Source organism: Fusarium tjaetaba, assembly GCF_013396195.1.
Source record: "Fusarium tjaetaba strain NRRL 66243 chromosome Unknown NRRL66243_c0000297, whole genome shotgun sequence".
Lineage (NCBI taxonomy): Eukaryota > Fungi > Ascomycota > Sordariomycetes > Hypocreales > Nectriaceae > Fusarium > Fusarium tjaetaba.
Genome location: NW_023501493.1, coordinates 1 through 26,008, shown reverse-complemented (window position 1 = coordinate 26,008; position 26,008 = coordinate 1). Strand labels below are relative to the sequence as shown.

General features: G+C 47.3%; 7 protein-coding genes across 7 annotated transcripts; 3 read left to right on the top strand and 4 right to left on the bottom strand.

The window, feature by feature from the left end:
- Positions 1 to 784: 784 nt before the first annotated feature.
- On the bottom strand, positions 785 to 2,172 carry FTJAE_11664 (bem46 family; the record flags this gene model as incomplete). Its single annotated transcript, XM_037344630.1, has 3 exons — positions 785 to 959; positions 1,145 to 1,959; positions 2,059 to 2,172. The coding sequence occupies 3 exons, from the start codon at positions 2,170 to 2,172 to the stop codon at positions 785 to 787; spliced, it is 1,104 nt and encodes a 367-aa protein (XP_037201286.1).
- A 5,675-nt stretch (positions 2,173 to 7,847) lies between these two features.
- Positions 7,848 to 9,381, top strand: FTJAE_11663 (cell growth regulating nucleolar LYAR; the record flags this gene model as incomplete). The annotated part of the gene is made up of 3 exons (XM_037344629.1): positions 7,848 to 7,910; positions 7,996 to 8,118; positions 8,188 to 9,381. 3 exons carry the CDS (start codon positions 7,848 to 7,850, stop codon positions 9,379 to 9,381), a joined length of 1,380 nt encoding a protein of 459 aa, XP_037201285.1.
- A 632-nt stretch (positions 9,382 to 10,013) lies between these two features.
- On the bottom strand, positions 10,014 to 11,120 carry FTJAE_11662 (C3HC4 zinc-binding integral peroxisomal membrane; the record flags this gene model as incomplete). The annotated part of the gene is made up of 1 exon (XM_037344628.1): positions 10,014 to 11,120. One exon carries the CDS (start codon positions 11,118 to 11,120, stop codon positions 10,014 to 10,016), a length of 1,107 nt encoding a protein of 368 aa, XP_037201284.1.
- Positions 11,121 to 12,465: 1,345 nt separating this feature from the next.
- Positions 12,466 to 13,185, top strand: FTJAE_11661 (global transactivator; the record flags this gene model as incomplete). The annotated part of the gene is made up of 1 exon (XM_037344627.1): positions 12,466 to 13,185. The coding sequence occupies one exon, from the start codon at positions 12,466 to 12,468 to the stop codon at positions 13,183 to 13,185; it is 720 nt and encodes a 239-aa protein (XP_037201283.1).
- Positions 13,186 to 13,432: 247 nt separating this feature from the next.
- FTJAE_11660 (CHA4-transcription factor) lies at positions 13,433 to 15,659 on the bottom strand (the record flags this gene model as incomplete). The annotated part of the gene is made up of 5 exons (XM_037344626.1): positions 13,433 to 14,009; positions 14,060 to 15,334; positions 15,390 to 15,475; positions 15,532 to 15,556; positions 15,622 to 15,659. The coding sequence occupies 5 exons, from the start codon at positions 15,657 to 15,659 to the stop codon at positions 13,433 to 13,435; spliced, it is 2,001 nt and encodes a 666-aa protein (XP_037201282.1).
- A 2,271-nt stretch (positions 15,660 to 17,930) lies between these two features.
- On the top strand, positions 17,931 to 20,017 carry FTJAE_11659 (triacylglycerol lipase II precursor; the record flags this gene model as incomplete). The annotated part of the gene is made up of 4 exons (XM_037344624.1): positions 17,931 to 17,960; positions 18,165 to 18,545; positions 18,598 to 19,360; positions 19,410 to 20,017. The coding sequence occupies 4 exons, from the start codon at positions 17,931 to 17,933 to the stop codon at positions 20,015 to 20,017; spliced, it is 1,782 nt and encodes a 593-aa protein (XP_037201281.1).
- Positions 20,018 to 20,381: 364 nt separating this feature from the next.
- FTJAE_11658 (uncharacterized protein) lies at positions 20,382 to 23,463 on the bottom strand (the record flags this gene model as incomplete). Its single annotated transcript, XM_037344623.1, has 4 exons — positions 20,382 to 21,883; positions 22,263 to 22,731; positions 22,783 to 22,981; positions 23,036 to 23,463. The coding sequence occupies 4 exons, from the start codon at positions 23,461 to 23,463 to the stop codon at positions 20,382 to 20,384; spliced, it is 2,598 nt and encodes an 865-aa protein (XP_037201280.1).
- Positions 23,464 to 26,008: the final 2,545 nt, after the last annotated feature.

The following is a 26,008-nucleotide window of genomic DNA, read 5'->3' as shown; positions in this document are numbered from 1 at the left end:
CAGAGCAAACATTAGCAGGAGAGCAGTTTGGAACACCCATACAAACTGACAAGAGTATCGACGACATCTTACCTATTCAGCTTGGCTCGTGGAGTAGCCCAGCATCAGCCATCTTCGCATCAATATATTTCTCCTCGGCACCTTTCGTCTGAGGACTGTGGTCTCAGCATTATCCTACTCAACACCCTCCACTTGATCGCCCTCATCGAATGCCATAAATTTTCTTGCACCCTAGGGAGGAAAGAAAACTTAGAAACTGGATCCTAAATAACAAAACGACCTAAGTTAACTTGGTATGACTTTAGGATAACTTTAGCCTAAGTTTGGTATAACTTTAGGATACCCTTTGTTGAGTTTATCATGATAACCTGTACGAAGGTCTGATATTTTCTTGCTCGACACCCAAAGGATTGCAAATAAGACATTGATGTAACATCAACTGTTCATTTTTTCGCATCACGCGAACATCGGGTTGGGAGGGATCACGAGGCTCGAGATGCCCCACCACCAAGGCCACCACAAGCGCAAGCAAACAAACTCAAAAGTAGTTTATCAATGTCTCATCAATGCCAAGTTTCTTTTCTAGTTCGAGGTTTGCGAGTCCACTATTTGCGAGTGCTGAGCGTGTACATAAATGTGGACTAGCAAAGAAAGTGTACGAAGAGGTGTGGTAATACAAAAAGGAGGTGTCGTCAATCGTGAGTGTGATGCTGTCCGTGCGTTTTCCTTCCTTCACCAAGGCTATGCATGCATAATGGAATATTAAACGAGATATACCCAGTCTCTACAAACGTGTCTTCTCTTGTGGTGTATCACCCGTTACCTCAGCGATGAAATCTGACATGGCTTCAAAGTAACCTTCTTCCAGGACGCTTGAGTTATGATCACCACCCGGAAGAGGCTTCCACCGCTTGGTGGGTGCGGCGGAGAGGTCATACAGCTGTTTCATGTGTTTTGGCCTGGCATACATTAGCTTCGTGTTCTGTGTTGCGCTATGCTGCAGTAGAAGAATAAATGTCGATCATCAGGGAGTATTTGCTTTCATATCAAGACCACGAGGGTACTTCAACTTTTGTGGGTGATGCAAATTTAATCATCACAGGACCAGGGGTAGCGGGGGAAGAGAGGGTGCAGAGGAACTTACGGAACAATCTCATCCTGCAAGCCACTGATGAAAAGCGTGGGCACCTTTGTGATGTTGGGGAGAACCGACTCACTGGGCCAGACTTGGTGGCATAGCAGGGTAAGGTATTTGGCAGGGGGCACAACGGAAGGGATCAGCTTTCGGATGGAGAGGAAGGTGTTCTCCAAGATCAGACCAGCGATATCACCCGCTTCCTGGTTCTTGGAGACAAGCTTGATAGCGACGGCACCGCCCAGACTCTGGCCGTAAACCATGAGCTTGTGATCGCGTGTCTCGGCCCGCTGCCGCAGATAGTTGAGCCCAGTCTGCGCGTCAACATTGAGACCCGACTCGTCGGGCTGGCCTGTTGATGAACCGTAGCCTCTATACTCGAGCATAAAAACGTTGCAACCAATGTAGTTTATAATCATTCGAGCGATAGGTAACCGATGGCCGATGTTGCCAGCATTGCCATGGAACATCAAGATGGTGATGTTTGAGTTCTTGTGGCCGCGAGGGCCACGGATGTAGAAGGCTGAGAGCTTCTCGCCATCGTCGGTCGGGATGTAAAGTTCTTCGAAATTTGAGATGCCAAAGTCTGAAGGCTTGGGGACGTCTGAACGAGAATTTGCGGGAATGTTGCTCGGGTAAATGAGAGCCCTAATACATGCAGGGTTAGCGGGGCTCGGCTTGATGATGATGCGGGTCAGGCAAAGAAAGAGGAGGTCGGTAGCAGCTAGCAAGGGGAGTTGGAGACCGAGGCGGTGATGGTGATGGTGTTGGGATACGGACTTTTGTTTAAAGTAAAGTAATGATGTGAGGACGGCGGCGAGACCCTATTGTATGCGCATTGACATTAGAATAGTCCCTAGGTAGGTATGGATGGCTGCAGGCAAGACTATTTTGTCAGTCGAGCTGCAGTATAGTGGACGTACCGTTGAAGCCAGCGCGGGCAGACGCATATAGCTGGCGACCGAGCTCAATACCGAGACGGTCTGCTCGACGTAGCTGTTGGAGGTTTGAGATGTGGGAGAGTTGGAGCTGGACATGGTTGCTTTGGTCGGTTTGCTGGGCATTACAACAATATCGCTGCAGATGCAGATGCTGATGCAGTGCAGGTGAAGGTAGACCGTGTATGTCTGTCTACCTATCAACCCAGAGTGAGATGGACTGTATGGGGAGATGGAACCCCCGACAGTGATTGACGGCGGAGACTGGAGACAGGCCGGAGACTGCAACAAGGGGCATATGGTATCCGTTCGTATAGATCGTAGGTGGTCGCGAACTGCGAGGGTCGAAAAGACGGTGACTGTCCCAAGAAAAAGTACTGGGTATTCGAAGCTGTCTGGATGATAAGATGTTGAGTTGATCAAGGCCCTGTCACCCAAGATATTGGAAATATGGCTCGGGGTTTGCTGAGGGGGGCAAAGGCAGGAAGGAAGAGGTGACACCGTGACAGGAGTTGCCAAACCACCTAGACCTATACTTAAGGTAATCACCGTATGGGAGGTAAGTAAGGTACTAGGTAAATATTGCGTGTGCCTCCTCGATCTCTAGACCTAAAAGCAACAAGCTGAACTGAATTTGTTGAAGCTGCCCCTGGCGACCGTCAAGGCGAAGCAAGAAAGCCTAGGACCGCTTTCCAAGAACCCAAGAGTGACAAAAAGAATTAGACAAGTCTAGTATAGACTTTGGTGAAACCCTGCTCAAGTTATTTGTGACACCTTTGATCTAAGGCCAAAAGTTTTCTTGCTCCTTGGGGATTGTCTTCGGCGGCGATCCCACTTATGGAAGTACCACGCACGAGGATGACAAGGGTCGAAAGGCTTTCTTTGGATTGATACCGAGGTTGGCAAGAGACGTGGAAGCACAAATAGAAGTGGACGATGCTCAAGTATGGTAGAACAATGTGCAAGTGCCCCAAAAATATACAAGGGAACAAAAGTCTGATAAGGAGTGGTATTTGGTATTGGCCGAGGTAGGTGTCATGAGGAGAAATAGAAGTGAAGCCAAAATTCTAGAAGAAATGAAGATTAACTAAAGAAAGTTACGTTGAGAAAGCGAATGACTGGGCCGAATCCTCAGGCTCTGAATCCAGCAACAATTGCAATACTTATCAGCTAGCACCTCAACAATAGATCTGCCTAGAAGTCATCATCCATGTCTAGACAGGAACCAATCCAGCCAATATCGATAACTTTGGGACTCTGGAGGTGAGATGGATATTCCATTGAAAGGTCGATGGTGGGGCACAGAGTGATCTCAGCTCAATGAGGTGGAGAGAAAGGTAAATGAAGATACTCCTCTCATGGGCGCAGCACAGGTAACGGTCAACGCTAATTTAGCGGAGGCTGTACCTCTGCGGCGGGCTACTTTCAGGTACCCGAAGCCTCCTAGCTTACGCTCACCAATGAAGCTGATACACGCGACGAAACAGACAGATCAGCAGAGGCAAGGAGATCAAGGGGGCGCTATAGTTAATATACAGTATGCCATCGCACAGGTGCATGAAGAGATTGATGAGTTTTAGTCAGCTGTCAAACGGTTTTCATCACCACAGCCTCCTGTTGTTCTCGTTACAGATGAACCACATGACAACCAACCAGGGGTACGGACATGACGGTGGAAATGAGCTCAACGTATGTACACCCTAACCGACTTAACTACGCTAGGAACCTTGCAGGAAGAAACGAAAGAGCTTCAATGACCTTTGATGAGGGTGCGCAAAATAGTTAAGCAAAGAATATCCTGAGTTTATCCTAGATGGTCCAAATGGCCCTAAACTCATCTGACTATTTCTGTCATTTAGGATCAAGGCCCTTAAGTCTACTTACCAACACGTCGTCACGGACCAACAACATCATCATGTTGACAAATAATAAAAGAGCGGGCTTCAATCTCGCCAGTTGTTGATCCGGGAAGATTTTGACATATCGCCCGTACTACAGAATAGGTACGGAGTACGACGGTACGTACGTACCTAGCTCATATCCCCAAGGTTGCTGAATCAGGGAAGCTTGTGCTGTCCAACTAGATGCATGTTGATGAAGAGTCAAGATGAACTGACAAATGGGTACTTCACAAATGTGATACCAGAGCGACAGACATTATCACAATCTGGTTCCTGGCTAACGATCGACCGTATCTATGGCCTGCATAAGCCCATTCAGTAGCCAGGTCCGAGACGCTGGTAAGTATATCCCTAGCTTCTGCGATGGGATGTGACGGGATGTGATGTGATGTGTGACTGACTATCAAATTGTGGCAGAAGGGAGTTGCTTTTCTTGGTCGATGAAACAATATCTCATCTTCTGCGACGGCCCTCCCTCCTCCCAAGCTCTGTGTGGGGGTATCTTCCTGCCCGTCCACGAGTGTCTAGGACATTGTCTTTCGAAGAGCTAATTATCCTTATTTCTCGGGATAAAACTGAGGAATGCGGTTAAGGAAATTTATACAAATCGTCCCTTTCGTCTCGGCCCTTTGATGTTTTTCAAATGTTCTCCCCCCTAGCCTGACTGGGTCTCCATTCCTCAGCTTCGTATGATACTCTGCTTGCTGTAGCAGTTATGCTGATCAGGGATATCCCCTGAGACAAACCTCATCTTGGCTTTCCGCGCCCACCGTCGCGGTGGTTTAGCCTCTTTGTGCCATCAGCTAGATAATTAGAGGCATAGCCTGGTGAGCTAACCAGACCACGAGACACTTTTGAAATAAAGGCGCATTTTGCTGAGCCCACCCAAGATGAATATGAGGCGAGCGAGGTTGAACTGGAGGGACAGTCAAACTCGTTGTATGACATCCATAGACAAACCAAAGCCCCCGCCTGTACCTGGCAGCTATCCTGTCGTGCTGTACCTATCTTGCTTGGCGGGGTAAGATGCTGTCGCCAGATGACGGATAGCGGCATGATAACCTCGTGGGCATGGCGGGATAGTTCATAGGTGAACGATCAATAACACAAGCAAACATGCCAGCTAGGAGGAGAGTTTTATGCAAGGGGCCACGGAATCTACGGCCCTGAACCTAGTGTTGTCATTGCACACTAACATGGAATTTGTATTCCTTTTGGGGGTGTCGAAGCAAGAAGCAAAGCAGCTCTGAGCTGAGCACGTATTTCACAGTTATTGGATTACTTTCGCATGCAGACCACAAGCATGGACCAGTAGCTGTGAGCCATGCTACCAGAGGAGGATGATGTCCATTGACCATGGACCAGAAAGCAACCTGAACAGCGCATAACTCTTATCAAGAGGCAGAAATATCATAGTCTTTCCCTTTATCTGCCCCGCAGTTCCTACAGTCGAACAGGCTGATGTCGTCCAAAGTGGGTGAAGAACCCATGTAGTGAAGTGCTGAGTCCCTTTTTTTGCTCAGGAATCCATCCATAGGAGCGCTGCTGCTCTGAGGCCCCTTCTTTTCCTCATTATGCCATGGCACATCTTAAGCATGTTACAGACAAATCAGGGCGTTTGGCATGGAACGCCAAGAAAGTATGCAAAAAAAAGCCGTCCATCCACAGCTCAGGTACGCACACACTGCTCTCCGTATCGAAGCGCGGAGCATGCATCTCGATGGCGCATTACTACATGCGCTGTTCGAATGATCGTCAACATCAAATTGAACAAGCGTCAAGCCCCTTTGAAACGAGGGCACACAAGTTATGAAATAAGCGCGCCACGAACCCTAGGCAAGGGGAACATGCTGTGCCTTCAACTCTGACACTCCTGGTACAAACTCCTGACACCATCTCAACTCTCTTCTACAAGTGATAGACGAGAAACATTTGACAGGCGCGAAAAGTCTCCAATCAAGACCCAACCTATCCTGCTGGGCGGCATTGCATTGATAAGTGCCCCTGTCTGGGTTGATATCTCAGCCAATGGTACGCAAAGACCTGAAGGAATGCCGGGCTGGACTAGCGTTCTGATGAGCATCAGACCCATCCAGGGTGAGCGGCTTCAGAGTTTCCAGGGTTAGTTCTGAGGTGTGCATCATCGTCATCATCATGAGCACCCAATATCAGGGTTTCTGCTAATAATGAATGAGTGTCCAATCATTTTGTTGCAGGCGTCGCTACAGCAGCGGGCTCACACACACACACTCATAGGCTGAGACAGTCAGGATGCTGGAGGCTTGCTTTGGTTGGGCTGGACTGAACTGGTTCTGAACTATTTTGAGCATTTCCTTGCTGGAGTTGGCTGTTGATTGTTGACGGTGTTTATGATGGTTGCTTGGGTGTTCAGGTAACAAACCCCCCCAAACTTCCTATGGCGTGAGATGCTCTGCATTGGATCCGATGCTTCCTGTCCGGTCGTTATCTCGTGTTTTATTGTCACTATTCCTGTTCCTGTCAGTTGCAGTTGTTGCTGTGGTTGCCCTCTTTCAGGGCGTTCGCTACAGCGGGTTCGTGCTGTAGTTCCATCTGTAGCATCCACTCTAATCAATGGAACGCCCTCCTTTTCTCGTCTATTTTTTTTTCTTCCGCAACATCCCACTCTTTTCTCCAGCGCGCGCGTGCAGTTCATTCTTGTCATTTGCAAAGAGACTTTAGCTCTACTGATATTCATCCCTCCATCTTGCTTTTGGAGCCCTCCTATTTTAATTCTTTGGGATCACACGCCATCTTTCCCGCCCAATACCCGCGCCTCCATCATCACGCTACGCTACGCTACGTGATCCTCAGGAGCTGGAACCCGTCGCAAGAACCGTGCTCTTCGTACTCCGTAGAGGCTCAGTCTTAGACTCAGACTCAGGCTTGCCGGACCCTGGTCTCGAAGGACCCCTCCACCTGACTGCACTCAATCTCGTCTGCTGGTGCTGGGCTATCTGCTTTGTCCCGCCCGCCCCTCCATCAATCTCGTGCTATCGTCAACATCCAACTTTGTTTTCCGCCTTTTCACTTTGGTCGGCGCAACGCATTCCTCGAGCTCGCGACTGACTCTTGCTTGATTTCGCCTCGTTTTCTTTGCCTCTCATCGCTCGTTGAGCTTATGCTGCCCAAGTCGTGCCCAAGCAACACCCAACGCAACCTTACGGCAGCTAGTCTTTTGCGCCTGTCATATCAGCAACCTCGTCCAGGCCATACAGAACTCTGAAAAAAGCACCGCCCCCGATTTTATTTTTGCTTTGCGTGCCTCAAAACCATCCCTCGGCCGAATCATTTCGTCCCCTGGCCCTTGCGCCCCTCCTCTCAGCTTCTTGGAAGCCAGCACTTCTGCAGTCTCTTCAAGACGTTGAATCTGCGTTGTCTCCCGTTAAATACCGACCGTCTCTCAGAACTGCACCGTTGTGCAGGTTTACTTCTCTTCTCTGCACAGCGAAACACATCTTATTCACCATCGACACTCAAGTGTCCCCTGAACAGTCATGGTTTCCTTTTCATGTGAGGTACGTTATTCGGTGAAGTGTATTCTCTGCATTGTTTACACTCCGATCCGCCAAGTCTCGACTTTTTATCCATTCCCATGGATTAGTAGTTATGCTGCTATCCAAAGACTCCCGCCGCTCAAGCCATATCCATATCCTATCCCCCTCCGTTTCCATATCTCTCAAACAAATGCCCCTTCACTCCCGTCAATGCCAATGCCAATGCCCACCCCCCTAAACAAACCTCATACACGCCTGACATCACTCCCACCACACCATTCTTGTCACGAACTGCCTCCTTCAAGGGACACCCCTTCTTCCCCATGCCGATCTCCTGGCCCACCATAACCGTCTTGCCATGCTCTCGCCTCCCCTTGCATTCCTCAAATATCCCAGTACACCACCCCGCCGCATCGAACGAGTATCCATTGTCTTGCATCCCACTTATACCCTTCATGCCGTAGTTTATATCAGCTCCGTCCTTTGTTATACTAACTTACATACAGGCCTGCGGCGACGTTCTTACCAAGAAGAAGCTTGATCCTCATCGTAACCGCTGTCGCGGCGCTACCTTCACCTGCATTGATTGTATGGTGTATTTCCCTGGCGTCCAATACCGATCACATACCGTATGTACCACAAGGCTTTCTGGTAGCCATTCCCCCCCTGAACTCGTGTAATCGTCTGACATCATATAGAGTTGTATGACCGAAGACCAGAAGTACCAAGGTGCGCTCTATAAGGACAAGAAGAACAAGAAACAGAAACACAGTCACCCCAACGATAACCAGCAACACTACGCCCAAGACCAAGCCATGACTGAAGTTCAAACTCTCCCCAACAACACTGGTAACATGAGCCACTACGCCTACGTTGAAGACGTCCCTGAGGATCAGTTCGGCTGGGCCGAGTACGAAGAAAGCAGTGATGATGAATCGCCAAACGGCCCGCCCCCAGAGGCTCCTACGCCTCCTTCTGCTGCCCCGGAGCCACATGTTGATGTTTTCGAATTCCTCGTTGGAACTGGACAAACACCCAATGCTTCCAACATGAATCTCGACGCGGAGCCAGGCAACTCACTGGTACGATACGAACCCAAGGACAAGGGCGACGAATACGGCTTCATGGATGACGACGATGAACCTGCAGTCGAATATGGAAGTGGCCCCGTGCCAGCCGCCGAATTTGTTACACCCGCTTCAAAATCCGAAAGACGCAAAAGCCGGATCAGCACTGAGAAGAAGGACAAGAAGCGCAAGCGATTACATATCGATGTTCCTAGTGACCAAGTTATGACGGATGCTCCGCCGGTTCTTCACTCAGGACTCACTGGCGGCATCAACCGTATGATGCGCCCTGTATTCCCCCCATCCCCTGATTACTCCGGTGGTGACGCTCCGGAAGTTTCTCCGGCGAGCCCTCTGAAGAAGTCAAAGCACTCCAAACATTCTAAGCACTCGAAGCATGCCTCTACTGGTCATAGCCTCTTTGGCATGATTGCCGGCAGCAAGCCCAAGTCCAAGTCCAAGACGAAAACCAAGTCGTCAAGCAAGACCAAGAAGAGCTCTTCCTCTTCCAAGAAGTCCCATAAAGAGAAGAAGCCTCAGCAGCTCATCGAGTATCGCCCTCAGAGCAAAGATGGCAAAACAGACCCCAGCGCTGGACAAGTCGTCCTCTACAAGCCTCGAGCCGATGTCTTCCTCAGCTTTGTCGACAAGGGTCCTGAGAGTGAGAAGGGCGTCAGCTTAAACAGAGTTCTCAAGCGTTTCCACCGAGAGCGTGAGGCTACTGGCAGCGAGTTGGGTAAGGGCAAGGAAGAGAAAGAACTCTGGAGATCACTCCGACTTCGACAGAATGAACAAGGAGAGATCGTCCTGTTCTCTGTTGAGTGATTATACAACTTCAGATTCAAACAGAAAGAAAACAAAAAAAAGCAACAAAAAGAGCAGCATTGGAAGATCAGGCCGAAAATCGGACAGACACCGAGCATGGGATTCAAGGAGTTTATGAGGATGATGCATTGAGACAACGTTTTTTTTTTTCACGATACCTTTGTCGACAAGCTTTTATTTTGTACAAGTTTTCGGGAACAGATGGGATCGGAGGGGTTCAGCTTGCTCGTCAGGTGTGTATTTGGCGGTTGCGAGTATTGGGGCCCCTGGATCTCCATCAGTAATTGTGTATAGTATGTATACAAGGGAACGGACGGGCATCTCTTGCTGGATGCAAGGATGGGCCATTTTTCTTGGTGTTGAGATTTATTCTTTCAAGACTATGCTTTAGGAAACCGAATGGCAGATAATGGGCGGTTGGTGCATCGGACGGACTGGAATGGATACCACGAAAGGATTGGAGCGGTTTTTTTTATAGCGGCATGAGCCTGCTCTGATGATACCCATGGGCCCTGAGCCACGGTATCTCTTTGTTTTGTTTTTAGCATCTCGCATCGAGGATGTGATTGAGCATGTTAACATTTGTTCATCTGAATTGGATATCTTGCAAATCACATCTAACTAATTAGTCACTACATCACACGTAGTGGTAAGATGTGTTGAGCCATGGCTTCACGTCGACATAAAGGGCATTCGGGTTTTTCCCTCACCCAGTCTCCTATACACTCCCAACAGAAGACATGACCGCATTGTGTTGCGGAGGGATCTCTCATCTCTTCCAAGCACAGTGTGCACTTTCTTTGTTGTCCACCCTTGATGTAGCCCATGGTCTTGTCATCAGTCAATTGAATACGTGGTACAGCTGCTGCTGGGGTGTGTGTGGCAGCAAAGATGTCGACTTTAGCCTTTGAGCTTGAAGCCCCTGTGGGTAGCAATAGGTTGTTATCGCCATTGTAGGCTCCGTCATGGTTCAAAGAGATATCATCAGAAGCCCCAAAAGCAGCGCGTTCGCGAGCTGCTGACTCGGTAATTGTAGATCGAACATGGGTATAGCCCTGGACCGCAAGTTGAATGACAAGCAGTACACCTAGGAGTTCGTATCCTGCACGATCGGGTGTATCAGGAACGGTACGTGTGAATACGTATCGCAGGGAAAGAAGTCTCTTGGACAGCTGGTAATATGTACCGCTGAAGTAGAAAAGGGCTAGAATAACGGCTTTGAAAGGAGCGCCTGATGTGAAAGAGCCCAGATGCTGGTCTAGGTAAGACCACATGCGCGCTTCGCGCCCTGTCGTCGAACCGTTATCTCGTTTGCGAAGGCTCTCTAACCGGCGCTGTAGAAGGTTGCGCAGCCGAGCGCGTAGCCCAGGGAGAATCCGGGCCGCGATATAGGGGAGAAGAATGCTGGCAGCTACGTAGCCTGCGCGACGGCCGATAGCAGGAAGTTGACCATCACGCGCATCTATCTGCACAAGATCGCAATACTCCTCGCCGAGGGTTCGGTTCCCGGGAATTGTTGTGAGAGCAAAGTAGGCGAGCGTTGCCAGGGTCTGGATCTCGGGTGCGCGGGCGTGTGTGAGACGGGCACCGCGAAGGCGACGATGCAGATCGCTCAGGATCTGTGTGAGGTGGCCGGTGAAGTATGCATCCTTTTGGTGAGAGCGGATGATGTCGGGGGCGGTGGCAAAGGGATATGGTGATGCTGATGAGGACGATGCTGAAGAGGAGGAGGAGGACATGACTGATGGTTTATGATCGGCAAAAGAGAGCGCGCATGCGCATGCACGGGGTGTGATGGATGGATGGATGGATGGGAGGATCGAGCGTGGTCTGGTTATTAGGGCAGTACGAAGGCGAAATGAACGAAGCCAAAAGTCGAGGATTAGCAGAGACCGGAAACACAATTTGGTGAAGGTGTTTAAGCAGCAAAACGAACCTCGGGACAAGGTTAAGCTGAAGCGCTAAGTTAGCATTTCGGTCTTCGGTAAGTACTCCCCGCGTTCCTTACCATGTGAGTAAATATTTCCTCTTCAGGAAATGCACACACTTAACTTAGACATTAGGAGTAGATATTCCATCTTGTGCAGGATGGGGGCAGTAAGATATGAGGGAACTATCGCCGTATCTCTTAATGATGCCGTGGTCATTTCACGCAAAATGCGAAGTGGAGGCAGCAGGATAGGCAGTTAGGTAGACGAACACTTAGAACCTGTATCCTAAGGGATCAAAAGATTTAGGTAAATTTAGTATAACTTAGTAAAGCTTTAGACTAGGTACTCTATACCTTAGTGTAGTCATTGGATAGATAATGCCCAGTCAGTCAGCAACACTTATAGAAAAGCCAAAAACACATACACAATCAAGAAATACAACAACAGCACATATCGCAATGGCACCTACAATGGATGTAAACAAAAGGCCCTCCATACATGCACGGGCCCGCACTGAATCAGAGGCCAGTTTACTCTGTACTTCTGTTGCCTTAATGACGTAATCACGGCCTCAAATATTAACCTTAACGAGGTCTTCCTCTCGCCTCTCTGCCCAAGGTACGCCTCTTCCTTCAACCCTACCAAAAGGATATTATGCTTTAATTCACACCCATCGCACTTTTCCAGTACGTCATCCAAATGCTCCTGACCAGATCACTTTTCTAACATAAATCATAGTCATCGTCTCGATGTATATAGGCAACAGCCTGCAGCCGGACGAGGGAGTCTCGTTTGAACGAGGATATTCCGGTCGTCAACGGAGAGCACTACCCAACGAACTCCTCATGGGATTGACAATCGCAAGACCCAAGTCAAGTCTAAATCTCCCACCAGTTGCTCAGCGCGATGTACAAGTCTCTTTTGCTACATCGAGACTATCAGTAATGAAGATCAATAATTGGACAGATCGAGGTATCCGATATATCAGATTTGGTGTTACAACGGATGAGCCTCATTGGAAGAGGATTGGGCTATCATTCTTACGCCGGGCCCAAGCTGAAGCCGCGAGTCCGCTATTGCATTTGGCGAAGAAGATTTCTGAGCAACTCCCATTCGACCAGGATCATCACCCTGCTTCCAGTACTAGCTCTCGATGGATGGGATATTTGACCGCCCAAATTTCAAGGAGAAATGGTTTCCTTTCTTGAAAGAAGAAGAAACGCAAATTTTCTCGCCTCGAGTTGAGGCCATACTTCAGAAGATCACAACTATTCGTGAGCTTTGGCCTGGAGAGAAAATTGTTGTAGTTTCCCAGTTTGTTCTTTTCCTCGACATCATTAAGGAAGGAATTGAGCGGCTCAGCAAGACGGATCCCAGATTCAAGATCCATCTTGCTGAGTACAACGGCGCGATCAATCTGGAAGAACGTTCTCGGACTCAGTACGCTTTTAACCTACCAACTGGTGGGCCAGAAGTTCTTCTACTCAGTGCAGGAGCTGGCGGGGTGGGCCTCAACCTTGCGAGGGGTTCACACATGGTTATCGCAGAGCCACCTTGGGAACCTGGTAAAATGGACCAGGTCATCGGGCGGACCTATCGGCTCCCCCAAGAAAAAGAAGTCCATGTATGGCACATGATCGCCCACCCGTCGGAGATCGACCAATTCGTCCTGGATAGACAGGCACGAAAGACCCATTTTGTAAGACACCTTCTCGCTGCCGTTACAGGAGAAGCAGATACAAAGGCAATAGATATCAATGAGAAGGCATTGCCTACTCACACCGTCTATGAGTGGGCGAAGGGGAGGGCCAAAGATATAGCTGAGAATGAGTGTATCAACGAGGCGTTAGAGGAGTGGACTTCTACTCTGTAGAGTCAAATTAGAAAGCTTTAGGACTGCTTTAGGACTGCTTTAGGACTGCTTTATGATTTATTTACTAAGCTTTGCCTAAACTTATGCCTCTATTCTAATATCTTCATCAACGTTACCTAATTCTTTATACAGCTCAGATAAAAGTGACTGGAAATAAGAGGACGAACTGGGCGTGACTGTTGAATTGGCTTTGCAGCTTTGTTGCATCTTACTCTACCTCTAAATATTTGCAACCGACAACTCATCCCTATTGTGGCCCTAGGGGCGGTTGGTTGAAGTCAAACGGCGCCATCACGCCTTGTTCTGAACCTTGAAGCTGCATACTCAAGAACTCGTCCGTCACAAGTGTACCTAACTCTTCTCCCCACTGAGCCATGAGCTCAGCTGTGACATTGTGACCCAACTCTAGGCCGTTCATGAGATCTGGCCCAATGAGAGGATCTTCCGGGGGCATCACAACCTGTGCATTTCGTGCCCGTACGACATAATCTTTGATCTCACCCATGCATGGCCAAGTGTGCTGTACTTCCTCCATTGCATCAATGACGGTCGAGAGTGACCGTGCAATGTCTGAGTCTTCCCACGAGGCTCCCTGGAAGAACCTCTTCATCATAATGGTGCCAGCTGCCGTGGATAGAGTCTGGACAAAGTCCAGTGGCAACGAGCGGAATCGATAGTGTCGCGAATATGTTCTCATCAAACGCAGGATAGCCTGCAGCGACTCGTAGCAGATCTCCACGTCTTCGCTTTCGGCAATGCCTTGTTTCTCGTACATATGCGAAGGTGGCCGGTGAAGGATAATCATGATCGTATGGAATAGCATGCTTCAGCTGGTTAGCATATAAAGATGACGCGGCTTAAGGGGGCAACTCACTGCATACGAAGCACCGAGGGTTGCACCACTCCTACAGTCCATTGGTTCCAGTGCAGAGTACCGGGAAGACTCGATAGCCACTTTGTGAGCGACACGTGTATTTGTCGTGACCTGGCTGCAGCTACGGTGGCGTCGACGTTACCTCGACGATTCTCGAAGAGATCCGTGATCATGAGATGGGCGATCTTGCAGAGCTCTGCTTGGTAGATGAAGGACCCAACAAGTGCAACACCGTCTTCGAATTCTGTTGCGGAAGCACCTTTACAAATGTACGTGTCCAGCAAACCCTCCCAGTCTGGAGGGTACTGTAATCTGATAGTGTTGCGGACGTCTGATTCGCTGGGGTGCAAAGCTGGTGGTCTTCCAAAGTAGAGACTCAGCTGCTTGTCGGCAATGAAGATAGCCCAGTAGACTCGTCTGAGAATCTCCGTGTCACGGTTTGAGGTTCCTTCTGTCGAAGCGTCCCAGTTGTTTGGGTCAAGGTGAAGACCCATCTCATGGGCAAGTCGGAAGGCCATACCAGCAAAAAGCCAGCCCTTTGACGTGTGACCTACACCAATTTCACGGTAACCCAGCAAGGCCAAAGCCTGCAGTGTGGTGAGTTCTGGGCTGTCGAGAGCTGCGTAGATCAGTTGCTGGGCCTGGTGGGCAAAGATATCGGATACTGAGCGAGAATCATCGAGCTGCATGGCGCCAAGCGAGCAGATAGCAAAGAGCAGGGCATCTGAATAGTATCTTCCCGAGCCAACATCATAGTCTCGTAAGAAGTACTCTCTGTATATGAGCATATGGAACTGATACTGATACTTGAAATAGGCTGCCATGCATGTCTGGGAAGTCTCATCGTGAGGTGCGTAGACAAAGCTCGGGTCTCTCGGGCTACTGGAAGCGCTCACTTCCGGTATGTTCATCATGAGCGGTGTAGAGTTAGATTCGAGGTAGGTAGTTATCTCATCTGGGGATAATGAGACCTCTTGTGAGAGATGGATGTGAAAAGCGCTGGTGCCGCCAAAGAACTGAGTGGCATGGCTCGATCGAGGACGTCTCAGCTGTCCAGAACGGACCTGAGCAGCTACGACTTTGGGGTCAGTATTTGACTTGGCATGGTCAATCTGCGACTTCTGTGTAATGTCGAGTGAGGCTGGTGGTGAGAGGGCGATCTCGGACAGCATCTCATCTCTTTCAGCGCTATCGGCAACGGCGAGCTTGCGAAGCAGCAGCTCAAGAGATGCCACTTGGCCCTCCAGAGCTTGAACATAGCCTTTAGATATTGGCCTGGTTGGTCTTAGAGTTGGTGATAGTTCATGATTCTGGCGAGGTAGAGTCATACCGTTGCTTCTCTCCGCTACCACTGAGGATACATTCCGTGCCAGCCTTGATACACCGCGAGCACGGTCGTTTTCGATCACATTTTATCTTGTTGAAGAGTTAGTATGAGGTCGATATAGAGGCTAAAGACATGGATATCGTACCTTGCGGCGACGACATCGTTCACAACTATAGAAGTCATCTTGGGTCAGCGCATGAAAGTGGAGTGGGGCTTAGATGAGGGGATTACTCACGATATCTTGATGGACTCGCCCATTGGCGTTTCCTCCATGATGAGGGAGGGGTAGAGGAGAAGACGCTTGAATATGGGGTTTCTGAGCGTTGATCGCTATTTTTTGAGACAATTAATAGTCATACCATGGATCGTTGAGTGGTAGAAACGGTTCGTTTAGACGCCAAGGGTGAATCGCTGGCTACTACTGGCTGTTTTTAGTGGCTTGTCACTTGACCTCAGCCTTCAACATTCCTATATATCTAGGTATCTAATCACTATGTATTGCTCATACAATTCTCAAGTGTAATGGAAAACATGGACAGATTAAGCAGGAGAAGTATCATCTAGAGATGACTGATTCCGGACTTGAATTGTAGACGGCGTGATTTCACTTGCTCGACGTATGTCCCGGGTAGCTCCAGATGATCTGATCTGACAATTGCCTTGGAGAGTAAGGATGAATGGCTGCAACCGAAAATGTCCAGGACAAACGTTGAGAATTGAGCGAAAGGTCTTCTTACATACAATGGTCACACTTTTCCTTGTTTTGATGCGTCAGCTGTTCAGCCAGTTGAGGAGAACTCCTTGTGGATGGGAGCACGTCAGTTCATGGTTAGTACAATCAATTTTTTGAGCCAGCAAAGGGCAAAAGGGTGAGCATCCTTGTCTCTCGGGGGCCTTGCAGCCAGCCTTGTAGATTCAAAACCGTGGGCCACTGCCTGTGGTGTAGTAAGTATATGGACTCTGAAAGGAAACCTGATCGGAACATTGTTGCAGGTGGGTTGTATACAGCCTCTAAGCTTCTGACAGGGCTGTAGACTCATTGACACCTGAAACACTTGAGTATGCACTGCAATAATCAACCGACAAGATAATGAACCCAAAAGATAAGACCGCTGTTCTGCAAAGAAGCAACCAACACGAATATGCTTAATACAGAAATCTCCGAAGGCGCAGGACGATGATGACAGGGGAATATGCGGCCAACAGCCACGGAGACGGGGCTTACTGAATGACAGGGATCTATTGAGTGACATACATACTGAATATTCATAGTAAGAAGAAGCAGAAGAAGAAGAAGGGCTGAAAGAGATGGCGAGTCTTGGCATTGGAAGCAGGGGTAAACATGCTGGCTTAGACCCGGAGTCGGTGGCAACGAGATGTCTCCGGTCTTGCTATCGTGAGTTGTGTATTTGCCAGTGACATTCATATTTTGTATCATGATGCATCTGCTATTTTCGTGATGATCTTAAGTATGGCCTAGCGAGCGGTTGTAAACTGAATGCACATCAGCAAAACCTGACTTTGTTTGTCTCTGATTTCTGAGACATTTCTTTGACCTGTATGTACTGTACTTTGCTGACCTACCTAGTTCAGGGATACTCTGCGAAGAAAATAAGGCCATTCCCCCAAAGTGCCAAGAACTGTAGAGCCTAGCCTAGCACCTACAAGTATGTCTATCGCCCACGCCGCAACCTGGAACGACTTGGCCGATTTGAATGCCTGAAAGCCTCTTCCGCATGATGGGAAATTGTGGAATTGGGTCAAAGTCTCGACCTCGGACCCGCTACGATATGGGCTATGCTTTGATATCGGCCGACGACAGCACAGCACAAGACAGGGCAAGGATATCGTGATTTAGCCTGGGTTCCTACAGTAGCGCTGAGATTCGGCCAATGATGGCCGCCACGTTTTTCTTGTCCGTAGCCTCTATCCGTATCTTTAATAACATCACCAACTGCATAAAGGTTAATTCACTCTTACCTTACCTTACCTTACAGTGATGTTGTCTCTCACTCTGAGGTGCCTTCGCTTAGATTCGACCCCCCAATCCAACCAATAATGCCTTAAGATACCTGGCCATAAGACGGATTCAATCTGGATTCTTGGCTCTTGGCTCTTGGCTACCTATACTTTCACCTCTACCTAGCCGCCCGCTGATTTGAAGTACCTCTAGCCCCCCTGCGCGGGTGTGGCGACCGACTAGCACTAGGTAAGGTACAGTAGTTTAAAAAACAAGCAAGGGTCTAAACGGTTTCTTTCAACTTACATGGGCCAGCCAACACTCGCTCTATAGCCACCTCGGAGTAGGCAAGGGAACTCTTGGTAATATTCCTTCGTATGTATTAAAGGTCCGTCCCCATTGTCAGCTCAATTAGTCTCGTTTCCTTTGTTTCGTGCTTCTTTGTCCATTTCATGACCTCATATTAATGAAACTGTCCTACTTAAACAACTCGCCATAATTCGAGGTCTAGGTAACTCAAAGCCCCTGGTTATTGAACCACCCACATTCAAAACACCAGAGACCGAGTGCCTCAAACATCCATAATGACAGCCGCTCCGAAACTGTCGAATCCTGTCTCAGAAGAAGACTCTATACATACACTCAATAACGCGAACAACATTCATGATGGAGCCGTGTCGAAAAAACAGCCCAGCCGGAAAAAATGGTTCATAATTGGTGCAATTGTGTGCCTAATAGTGCTAATACTGAGCTTGACGCTGGGGCTGTATTACGGACTCAAAAAGGTATGTTGCAACTGATCACTTAAACACATACAGTCTTTGGCAGTCTGTAAAATACAACCTGAAGCACGACTAAACCCGTGTTCTCCAAAGGAACACAATGTCGATAAACCCACTGCCAAAGACAACGCCGACCCTCCCTCTCCACAACCCAGCGATAACCCAGACAACAACTCAGATGACAATGATAATAACAAAGACAAGGGGAAAAGTTCAGATGGTGATAAAGAAGAGCCAGAAAAGAAGAAAGAAGGCCCCTTTGTGGACTTGGGTTACTCCAAGTATCAAGGCAATGTCCTCGAGAGCAATATCTATGAGTATCTCGGTATACGCTATGCAAAAGCCCCAACGGGCGATCTTCGATGGAAAGCACCTCAGGAACCCGAGTCCACAACCGGAACACTAAAGGCTCAAGAGGTAAATGCACTTCGGCTCACATCACAAATCAACAGTATCTCATTCTCTATAGTACGCCCCTTACTGCCCGGGAGTCAACGACGGTCTCAGCTCGCGCATCGATGAAGACTGTCTATTCGCCAACATATGGACTCCTGCAAATGCGACCTCTGACTCAAAACTCCCCGTAATGGTCTTCTTCCAATCAGGTGGCTACATTAGGAACGCTTCTCCATACGTGAACGGCACACAGCTCATCTCGGCCTCAAACAACAACATCATCTTTGTAAACTTCAACTATCGTGTTGGCATGTTTGGGTTCCTCGCTTCCAAAGAGGTCAAAGAAGATGGCGACCTCAACGCAGGATTGTTGGATCAGAGATTCCTCCTCAACTGGATCCAGAAACACATCGAGGTGTTTGGCGGTGATCCTGAGCATGTTATCCTCCATGGTGAATCTGCCGGTGCCGGTTCTGTGGCCCTTCAGCTCGTTGCTTACGGTGGAAAAGACGAGGGTCTTTTTGCTGGTGCAATTGCTGAGTCGACATTCATGCCTGGTCTCCCTAGCCCTGACGATCTACAGTATCAGTTCAATCGAGTTGCCAACGCCACAGACTGTGCTGATGCCGACGACGCATTGAAGTGCCTCCGCGGGATCAAGTCGACAGACCTTCAAACCCACAACGCAAAGGCTCCTTTCGACGGCCGCACTTATCGATCTTACTTCTACTGGGCACCCACTACTGATGGTGACATGTTTTCAGACTTGCCTTCTAAGCTCTACGAGAAGGGCGAATTTGTCAAGGTGCCACTACTGTCTGGCTCTTGTACAAATGGTATGTATCTGAACCCAAATTCATGTTGCACTACTAATCCTGTACCTAGAAGGATCCAACTATGCCGTCAACGCAGGCAGCTCAGCCCAGTTCATACGCTACATGCAGAATGAATACCCCTATTTGACCACAGATGACACCGAGACTATTCTCGACCTCTACCCGCAAGAGCCCAAGATCGCAAAACACGATACTTGGTTCCCCTCAGCCTCGCGTGCATACGGCGAAGCAACCTTCATCTGCCCTACAAACAACATCCTCAACGCCTTCGCTGAGCACGCCGACCCCAAGACCCTCTGGTCCTATCGCTATAATGTTGCCATTGAAGAGTTCACAAACGACGGCTATGGCGTTCCTCATGTCTCCAATGCGCCCGCCGTCTTTGGCCCTGATATGACAGCTGCCAAAGCTGGCCCCAGCTATCGCACTTACAACGCGCCCATGGTCCCCATCGTCCAGAACTACTGGATCAGTTTTGTCCGTAGCTTCGACCCAAACACTCACCGTGACGAGGATGCTCCTCCATGGGAGAATTGGGGCGATGACCAGCGACGTCTAGTTTTTGAATTGAACAACAACACCATGGAGACTGTGAACAAGGGCCAACGGGAGCGATGCGAGGCTTGGTTAGATATGAGTGGTTCTACCAAGCAGTAATGATCTTGACGACTTTGATTACATCACGATTCACAAGCATTTATTTCATTGAATATAACTTGATACCCATGCCATATACATAATACATCTATGCACATTCACCCTGCCGATCCAATGCGACCAGACTAGTTGATCTCGTTCATCACCATGATTGCCTCGAACCAAGTAATCATATGTTTCATCTAATGCTCGTTCTGCCTCAAGTTGCTCAACATATCAATGTTTAGCATAATGCCATTGTACTTCATGCCATCACAACAACAAGGTAATATGTTCAACTACCAATAAAATAATCACTATAACATTCAGTCATGGTAGTGAATAATCTCACCCTGGTTGAATTTCACAGGAAAAAGTCACCATGTTATCCTTCAGAATTCGAATACTGAGATCGGCTCAGTGTACGTCGCATTAAAGCTTGGACTGCCCGCTTTGCCTCTACTGCCCAGCGCTTCACTCGCCGTGTTCTGTTGCGTATTCTCTGTGGCAACATTACGCTAGGTGTCAGCATAGAATCTTCGAAAGAGCTGCCCTGAGTAATCTCAGACCATAACGGTGTAGGGTCGCTGAGGTTGGCCGGGCCTCTTGGCCTGTTCCGTACGTTCGTTGGCGAAGCCCGGTGTCGAAGAAAAGACGACTTGTTCCTCGTGGGCTTTGAATAGAGAGTTCTGTCAAAGTTCTTCCTTATGAAGTTCTTCCCTGAATATAGTGTTTTGTCAAAGTCCCATCTGTCGAAGATTCCAAGTCCGCTATCAAACTTTGGTTGACTCACTAGTTCCGCCGTTACTATACCCTTAGTTGAAGGGGGATAGGGAATATCAAACTGGTCAGACAGCTGTCGCGAAGGTCCTCCGATAGTTCCTTCGTCGATATTAGAGAGTCGCTTATCAACACCAAACTGTGCAAGTTGCTCTTCCAGTGCTTCCCTAAAGCTGGATCGATCTGTAAAAGCGTCTCTGTGAGGAAAGTTCTTCAACTCTAGGAGAGAGCTGTACTGTTTTAGAGGGCTGTTGCGCACAATTGTTCCATCAGGGCCCATTAGCTTATTGCTCATTCGACTTCGAGACACTTTGAGTCTTAGTCTTGGCTTGATAGGATTACTGGAGCTTCTCTCAGGAATGCCCGGAGAATCAAGGCTCCATTTGCTTTGAAGCCCTGACTGAGACGACCTTAGACGAACTTTGAACCGAGAGGGATTGGACTGGGTTGGATGGTAAGATGGCTTTGTCGAGTTATTGGTTCTTGATGCTGGTTTTGAACATATCGTATCCGCACCTACTTTAGACTCCAGGCGAATAGCATTATTGGCAGGACTGCTGGCATACATCTTATATGCGTGGGTTGCAGTATGTCTAGACGAGCTCCAACAATGGAGATCGGAATTGTATTGTGCTTCGTCAGGTAACGGTGGCAAAGCCTTCATCAACTGCGGAATACTGTTTGTGACCCTCAGCTGATGTGCTGGTGAGATTGGGTTAGGTGAAAGAATCCCAGCGTCTATATCTGCTTTTGGCACGTCCAGGGGCACGTCCTGTTTCGGCAGAGTCACATCATTATCTTTCGGGATCTTGATGTTTGTATTTGCGGGGGATCGGCGATAATGCACCCCATGGAGCTTTGGTTTCACAGAGACCGCTTCGTTTCCCATATGTAACGAAGGTTTGTTAGGGCATCGAGCTTCCGTCTTTGGTGGAACAGGAGGTGGACTTGCCCGAACAGTGTCATGTTCACCAGAACCCTTCTCTTGTTGGCTACCTTCCCAAACCCAGTCGTCTTCGCTGGTATCGATAGATAGTACGGGAGAACCGCACTGGGCTAGAGTGGAAGTCATCAGGTGGCCTTCCTTCGGCTGCTCTCCTCGAGGTACTGTATCTGTGTCGCGCGTTGAAGGCCCTACAGCTGAGATATCTGAGGTACAGCAGGGCTCGGGGAAACTTGAAAGCCCACCATTGTAAGTCTCTGGTTGCTTTTGCTAAAAGCGGCTGTCTTCCAGCTTCTCCGTTGCTGGTTGCTCCGAGACCGGCTGCATTGGGGATTGTTGAGTTCTTTTGATTGAGATCAGAGTTTCCTTGCAACCAGAATTAATATCGCAATCATAAAATTCTTGCCGCTTAGGACTGGACGCATGCAAGCTGCCATACATAGGCACCGAAGCTACCTGGGTTTGTTGCTTTTCACGTAAAGCTGAGTTTCCATTAGAATCTAAACTTGTTAGTTTCGCCAAACTCATCAACAAAAGCCATACCTTTGAAGCTGGCCGGGGGCGCCGCATCTGTTTCCTCCATGTCATCTTTCATCAATATTCCGATAGTGTGTCCTTGAGGAAAGCCGATTGTGGACGCATACTCAAATTCACACGGGAATCCTTTGTCAAACTCTTCCGTATAATCGTAATAGAACGAGCTTGGCGAACGAAGAGGTTGCAAGGCATCGTCCGGGGTCCTCCCGTGATACATGTCCACGATGGAAGTCAAACTGGCAGATCGAACACTGTGATCGCCAGGCATATACTGAAGGTATGGGGATTTCGGTGGCGGATATCCCGCACCGCTGGGTCTTCTTGACAGATTGGCCCTTGAACCGTAATAAGGTGCGGATGAGGAGCGCGGGGGTAATGAAGACATTGATCGGCTGAATTCGGGCCTCAAGGACAAGGGAGGGTATCGTCGATGCTTGCGATAACCCCTATGCATGTGAGAACTGTGGTTCATGCGCTGTTAACCGTCAGACTGGGGTTGAATATGAGAGAAGGAGGAGTTACTGACATGCGAAGACCTGTCAATCTCTACCATTCTCCGGTGATCAATGAGACCGTTATCTGTCACTGCTGGAGAAGAAGGCCGGACACCAGGCCGTCTTAGACGCGTGGGATATGGAAATGGTGAGCGAGGGCGCTGATGGCCATTGTTGCTTTGTTGGCTGTGAAAAGTACCGGATGATTTAAAAGAAGGAACCCGTCTTGAACTACACGTTGTCAAAGAGTGTGTTCGCTGGCCTTCTGACGCGGGAGAAAAAGACCTGGGATGAGGAACTCCAGGAGAGCCATATAATGAAATAATCTCGGAAGTCGTGTCTCGATACGAGGGTAGCGATCTACGGTCGTCCCGAATTGGACCGTCCTTAACTTCATCGTAATAAGGGCGAGCTGGCCGCCTCACCCTTTTATGACCGGCTCTCGTGCGAGGGGGTCGAGATGTATTTGGAGGTATACCAGAATTGATGGAGTAGATACCAAGATCTCCGGTCTCCGTTGTCGTCTTCAGCATGCTCTCTAGAGGTCCGGTAGAGCGGAGGAGAGCCGAAGTGTCGTTCAGGCTCTGGAAGGGTAGTCGTGGCTGAGAAGGAGACCGTAGCCTCGGGGTAGTGGAACGTCTTTCATGAGATTGATAGGCGCTGTGCAACGAAGCTTGGCTAACTGATTTGTATTTGGAATCACTGAGGTCCATGATCACTCGCCAACAACTTGACGCTGTCGCTGCATGGAATGAAAATGGGGGGAATAAGATAGGCAAGGAATATTCGACTGATCATTTACTGATCAGGAGACCAAGAAGACCAAGAAAGTCGGAGTAGGCGATTACAAGCCAAAATGGCAATAGTCACAGGCAAAAGATGGACACATTCTCGAGAGAATGATTATTAGTGAAGACAAAGTATTGACATTTGATGGAAGTTGAGGTCATCTTGAGGCAGGATCCTTCCTTCGGACAGGAATAACCTACGAAAGTATGAGGAGTCTACCTTACCTAATGTTGGAATTCTTCCTGTTTTTAAAGAGGCACGCTCTTGCGAGCACACCTGCACTTGCCATTATTTGAATCAGAGGGTTGATCTTGATGTTGCTATCACCCTGATGAATATGAAGAACGAGTTACCTCTAGTACTAATTTAGGTATGTTGTCGTGGTTTGTACCTACCTACCTAGGGAATGCCAATCTAACAGGCAACTAGGTAAGTACCTGAGGTAGGTGCTCGGGCAGTGTCCGGAAGGCAGTAAGTTGATGTCACACTTTGTTAGTAGCCAGGTCCGGGCAGGAAGAGCAATGGTGCCAAAGCTGAGGCCGGAGAGACGGCGCCTTCCTCGTGACATGCAACGAAGTCATCACTACCTACCTAACCTTAAGCTACCTTCCTCGGGGGAGACAGGCAACCTTTGGATATTTACACGACCCAAGTGATGAAAATATTTGTTTTAGTTTACCCTAAGCTTGGGGGACTCTTTACTGATTTTATTTTGGTATCCTCTCGAATCTCAAGTTTTCTTGCTCATTATTAGGTTGTTGTCGTTGTCTGTGGTGTGCCTGCCCACAGAAAAAGACACACCTCTAAAGGCCTGTTTCAAGGACGGCGTAAAGATCGACAACATTCTTGCAATCTATGCGATTGTAATGCCGATGATATGAAACGCCACGAGACCAAAGAAGGTATTGAGTGTTGGCTTTTCGGTGCTACAAATAGGATGTTTACTCGTCAATGAATGCATGTCGACGTGGGTGGCGCGGAGTCTTCCTTCGTAAAGAGCAGCATTAGGCGTCAAGATTTATGCCAACGCATTGACTGAAACGAATTGGTTCACCAACATAACATGCCTATCATGCCTGAGGAATTATCAATTCCCTAACTAACAAGTTGAATGTGTCCGTGCGATAGACTAACATCTCGGCCACCTTCACCGCCGATAAGGGCTCACGTGTATCACGAATCTGAATGAGAGACCGGTCACGTGTTTCTATTATTATCATGCGAGCTCCTACAATTAAGAGAACTAACGTCCCCCACCCAAAGACCGGCCACCCCTATAGACTGGCTACCTTAGCTAAAACACTAAAAACCTAATATTATAATTAATTAATAAATTATTATAATACTACATTTTTTATATTAAATAAAACTTTAGTTAGTAAATATTTATATAGAAATTAGTATAAAGATCCTTAAGTTTTAATTTCTTAACTTTATTTATTATTCTTTTTAATTATAAAGTCTTCTATATCTATTTATAAGCTTTCTTTATTACTAAAATCTTTATAAACTCTATATTTAGGTTATAGATAACTTTTTTATACTATTTTAGTTAATTTTCTTTATTTCCTTACTATAAAATACTTATTTCTTTATTTTATTATTTAATATTAAAGTTATAATAGTTTAATTAACTACTAATTTTCCTAAAAAGCAGCCTAATAGTTAGATCTTGCGTTATAGAAGCTAGGACTTAGCCTAGAGCTTACTAAAGCTATATAGATAAATAAGGAGTCTTTAAGAGACTTAAATCTTGCTTTTTTATTAGTAAATTTACTATAATAGTAGGAGAAGGTATTTCTATAACTATTAGGTTTATTAAGACCTTTACTAGGTTTATAGGCTATAGTTTAGTAGCTTTAAAGCTAGTAATTATATTAGACTTTATAATAGCTTCTCTCTAAGCCTTATTATAAGTATATAGAAATGTAATTTTACTAATATAACTATTATTAGAGATAGAAATAAGATCTAAAAGAAGATAATAATATACCCTCTTTAAAGGACTTAAAACTGTAATATCTAGTAGCTAAAGGATATAGGAAGTATAAGTAGGAAGAAATAATAAATATATATTATTATTATAATATTCTTAAAAGAAATCTTCTATAATATAACTTTTATAGCTATTAAAAATAAGAAGTTAAGGTTTATTTTTCTTTTTAGGCTATATTAATAAAATAAAGACTTTTCTTAACTAAATGTTAAGACCTGACTTTATAAAAAGGTCTTATTATATAACTAAGGAATATATTATATTCTAGATAACTAATTAGGGCAAAATATATACTATAATAATAAGAAAATTTAGAGCTTTTAATTAGTATACTTACCTAAGTAAAATATAGAGATTTAAGCTAATCCTATATATTAAAGTTTTTATAAAACTTTAAATATTTCCTATATAGGGAATATTAGTTAGAAAGTTATATAACTAGGGTTATATAATAATTATATAATAAGGATTAC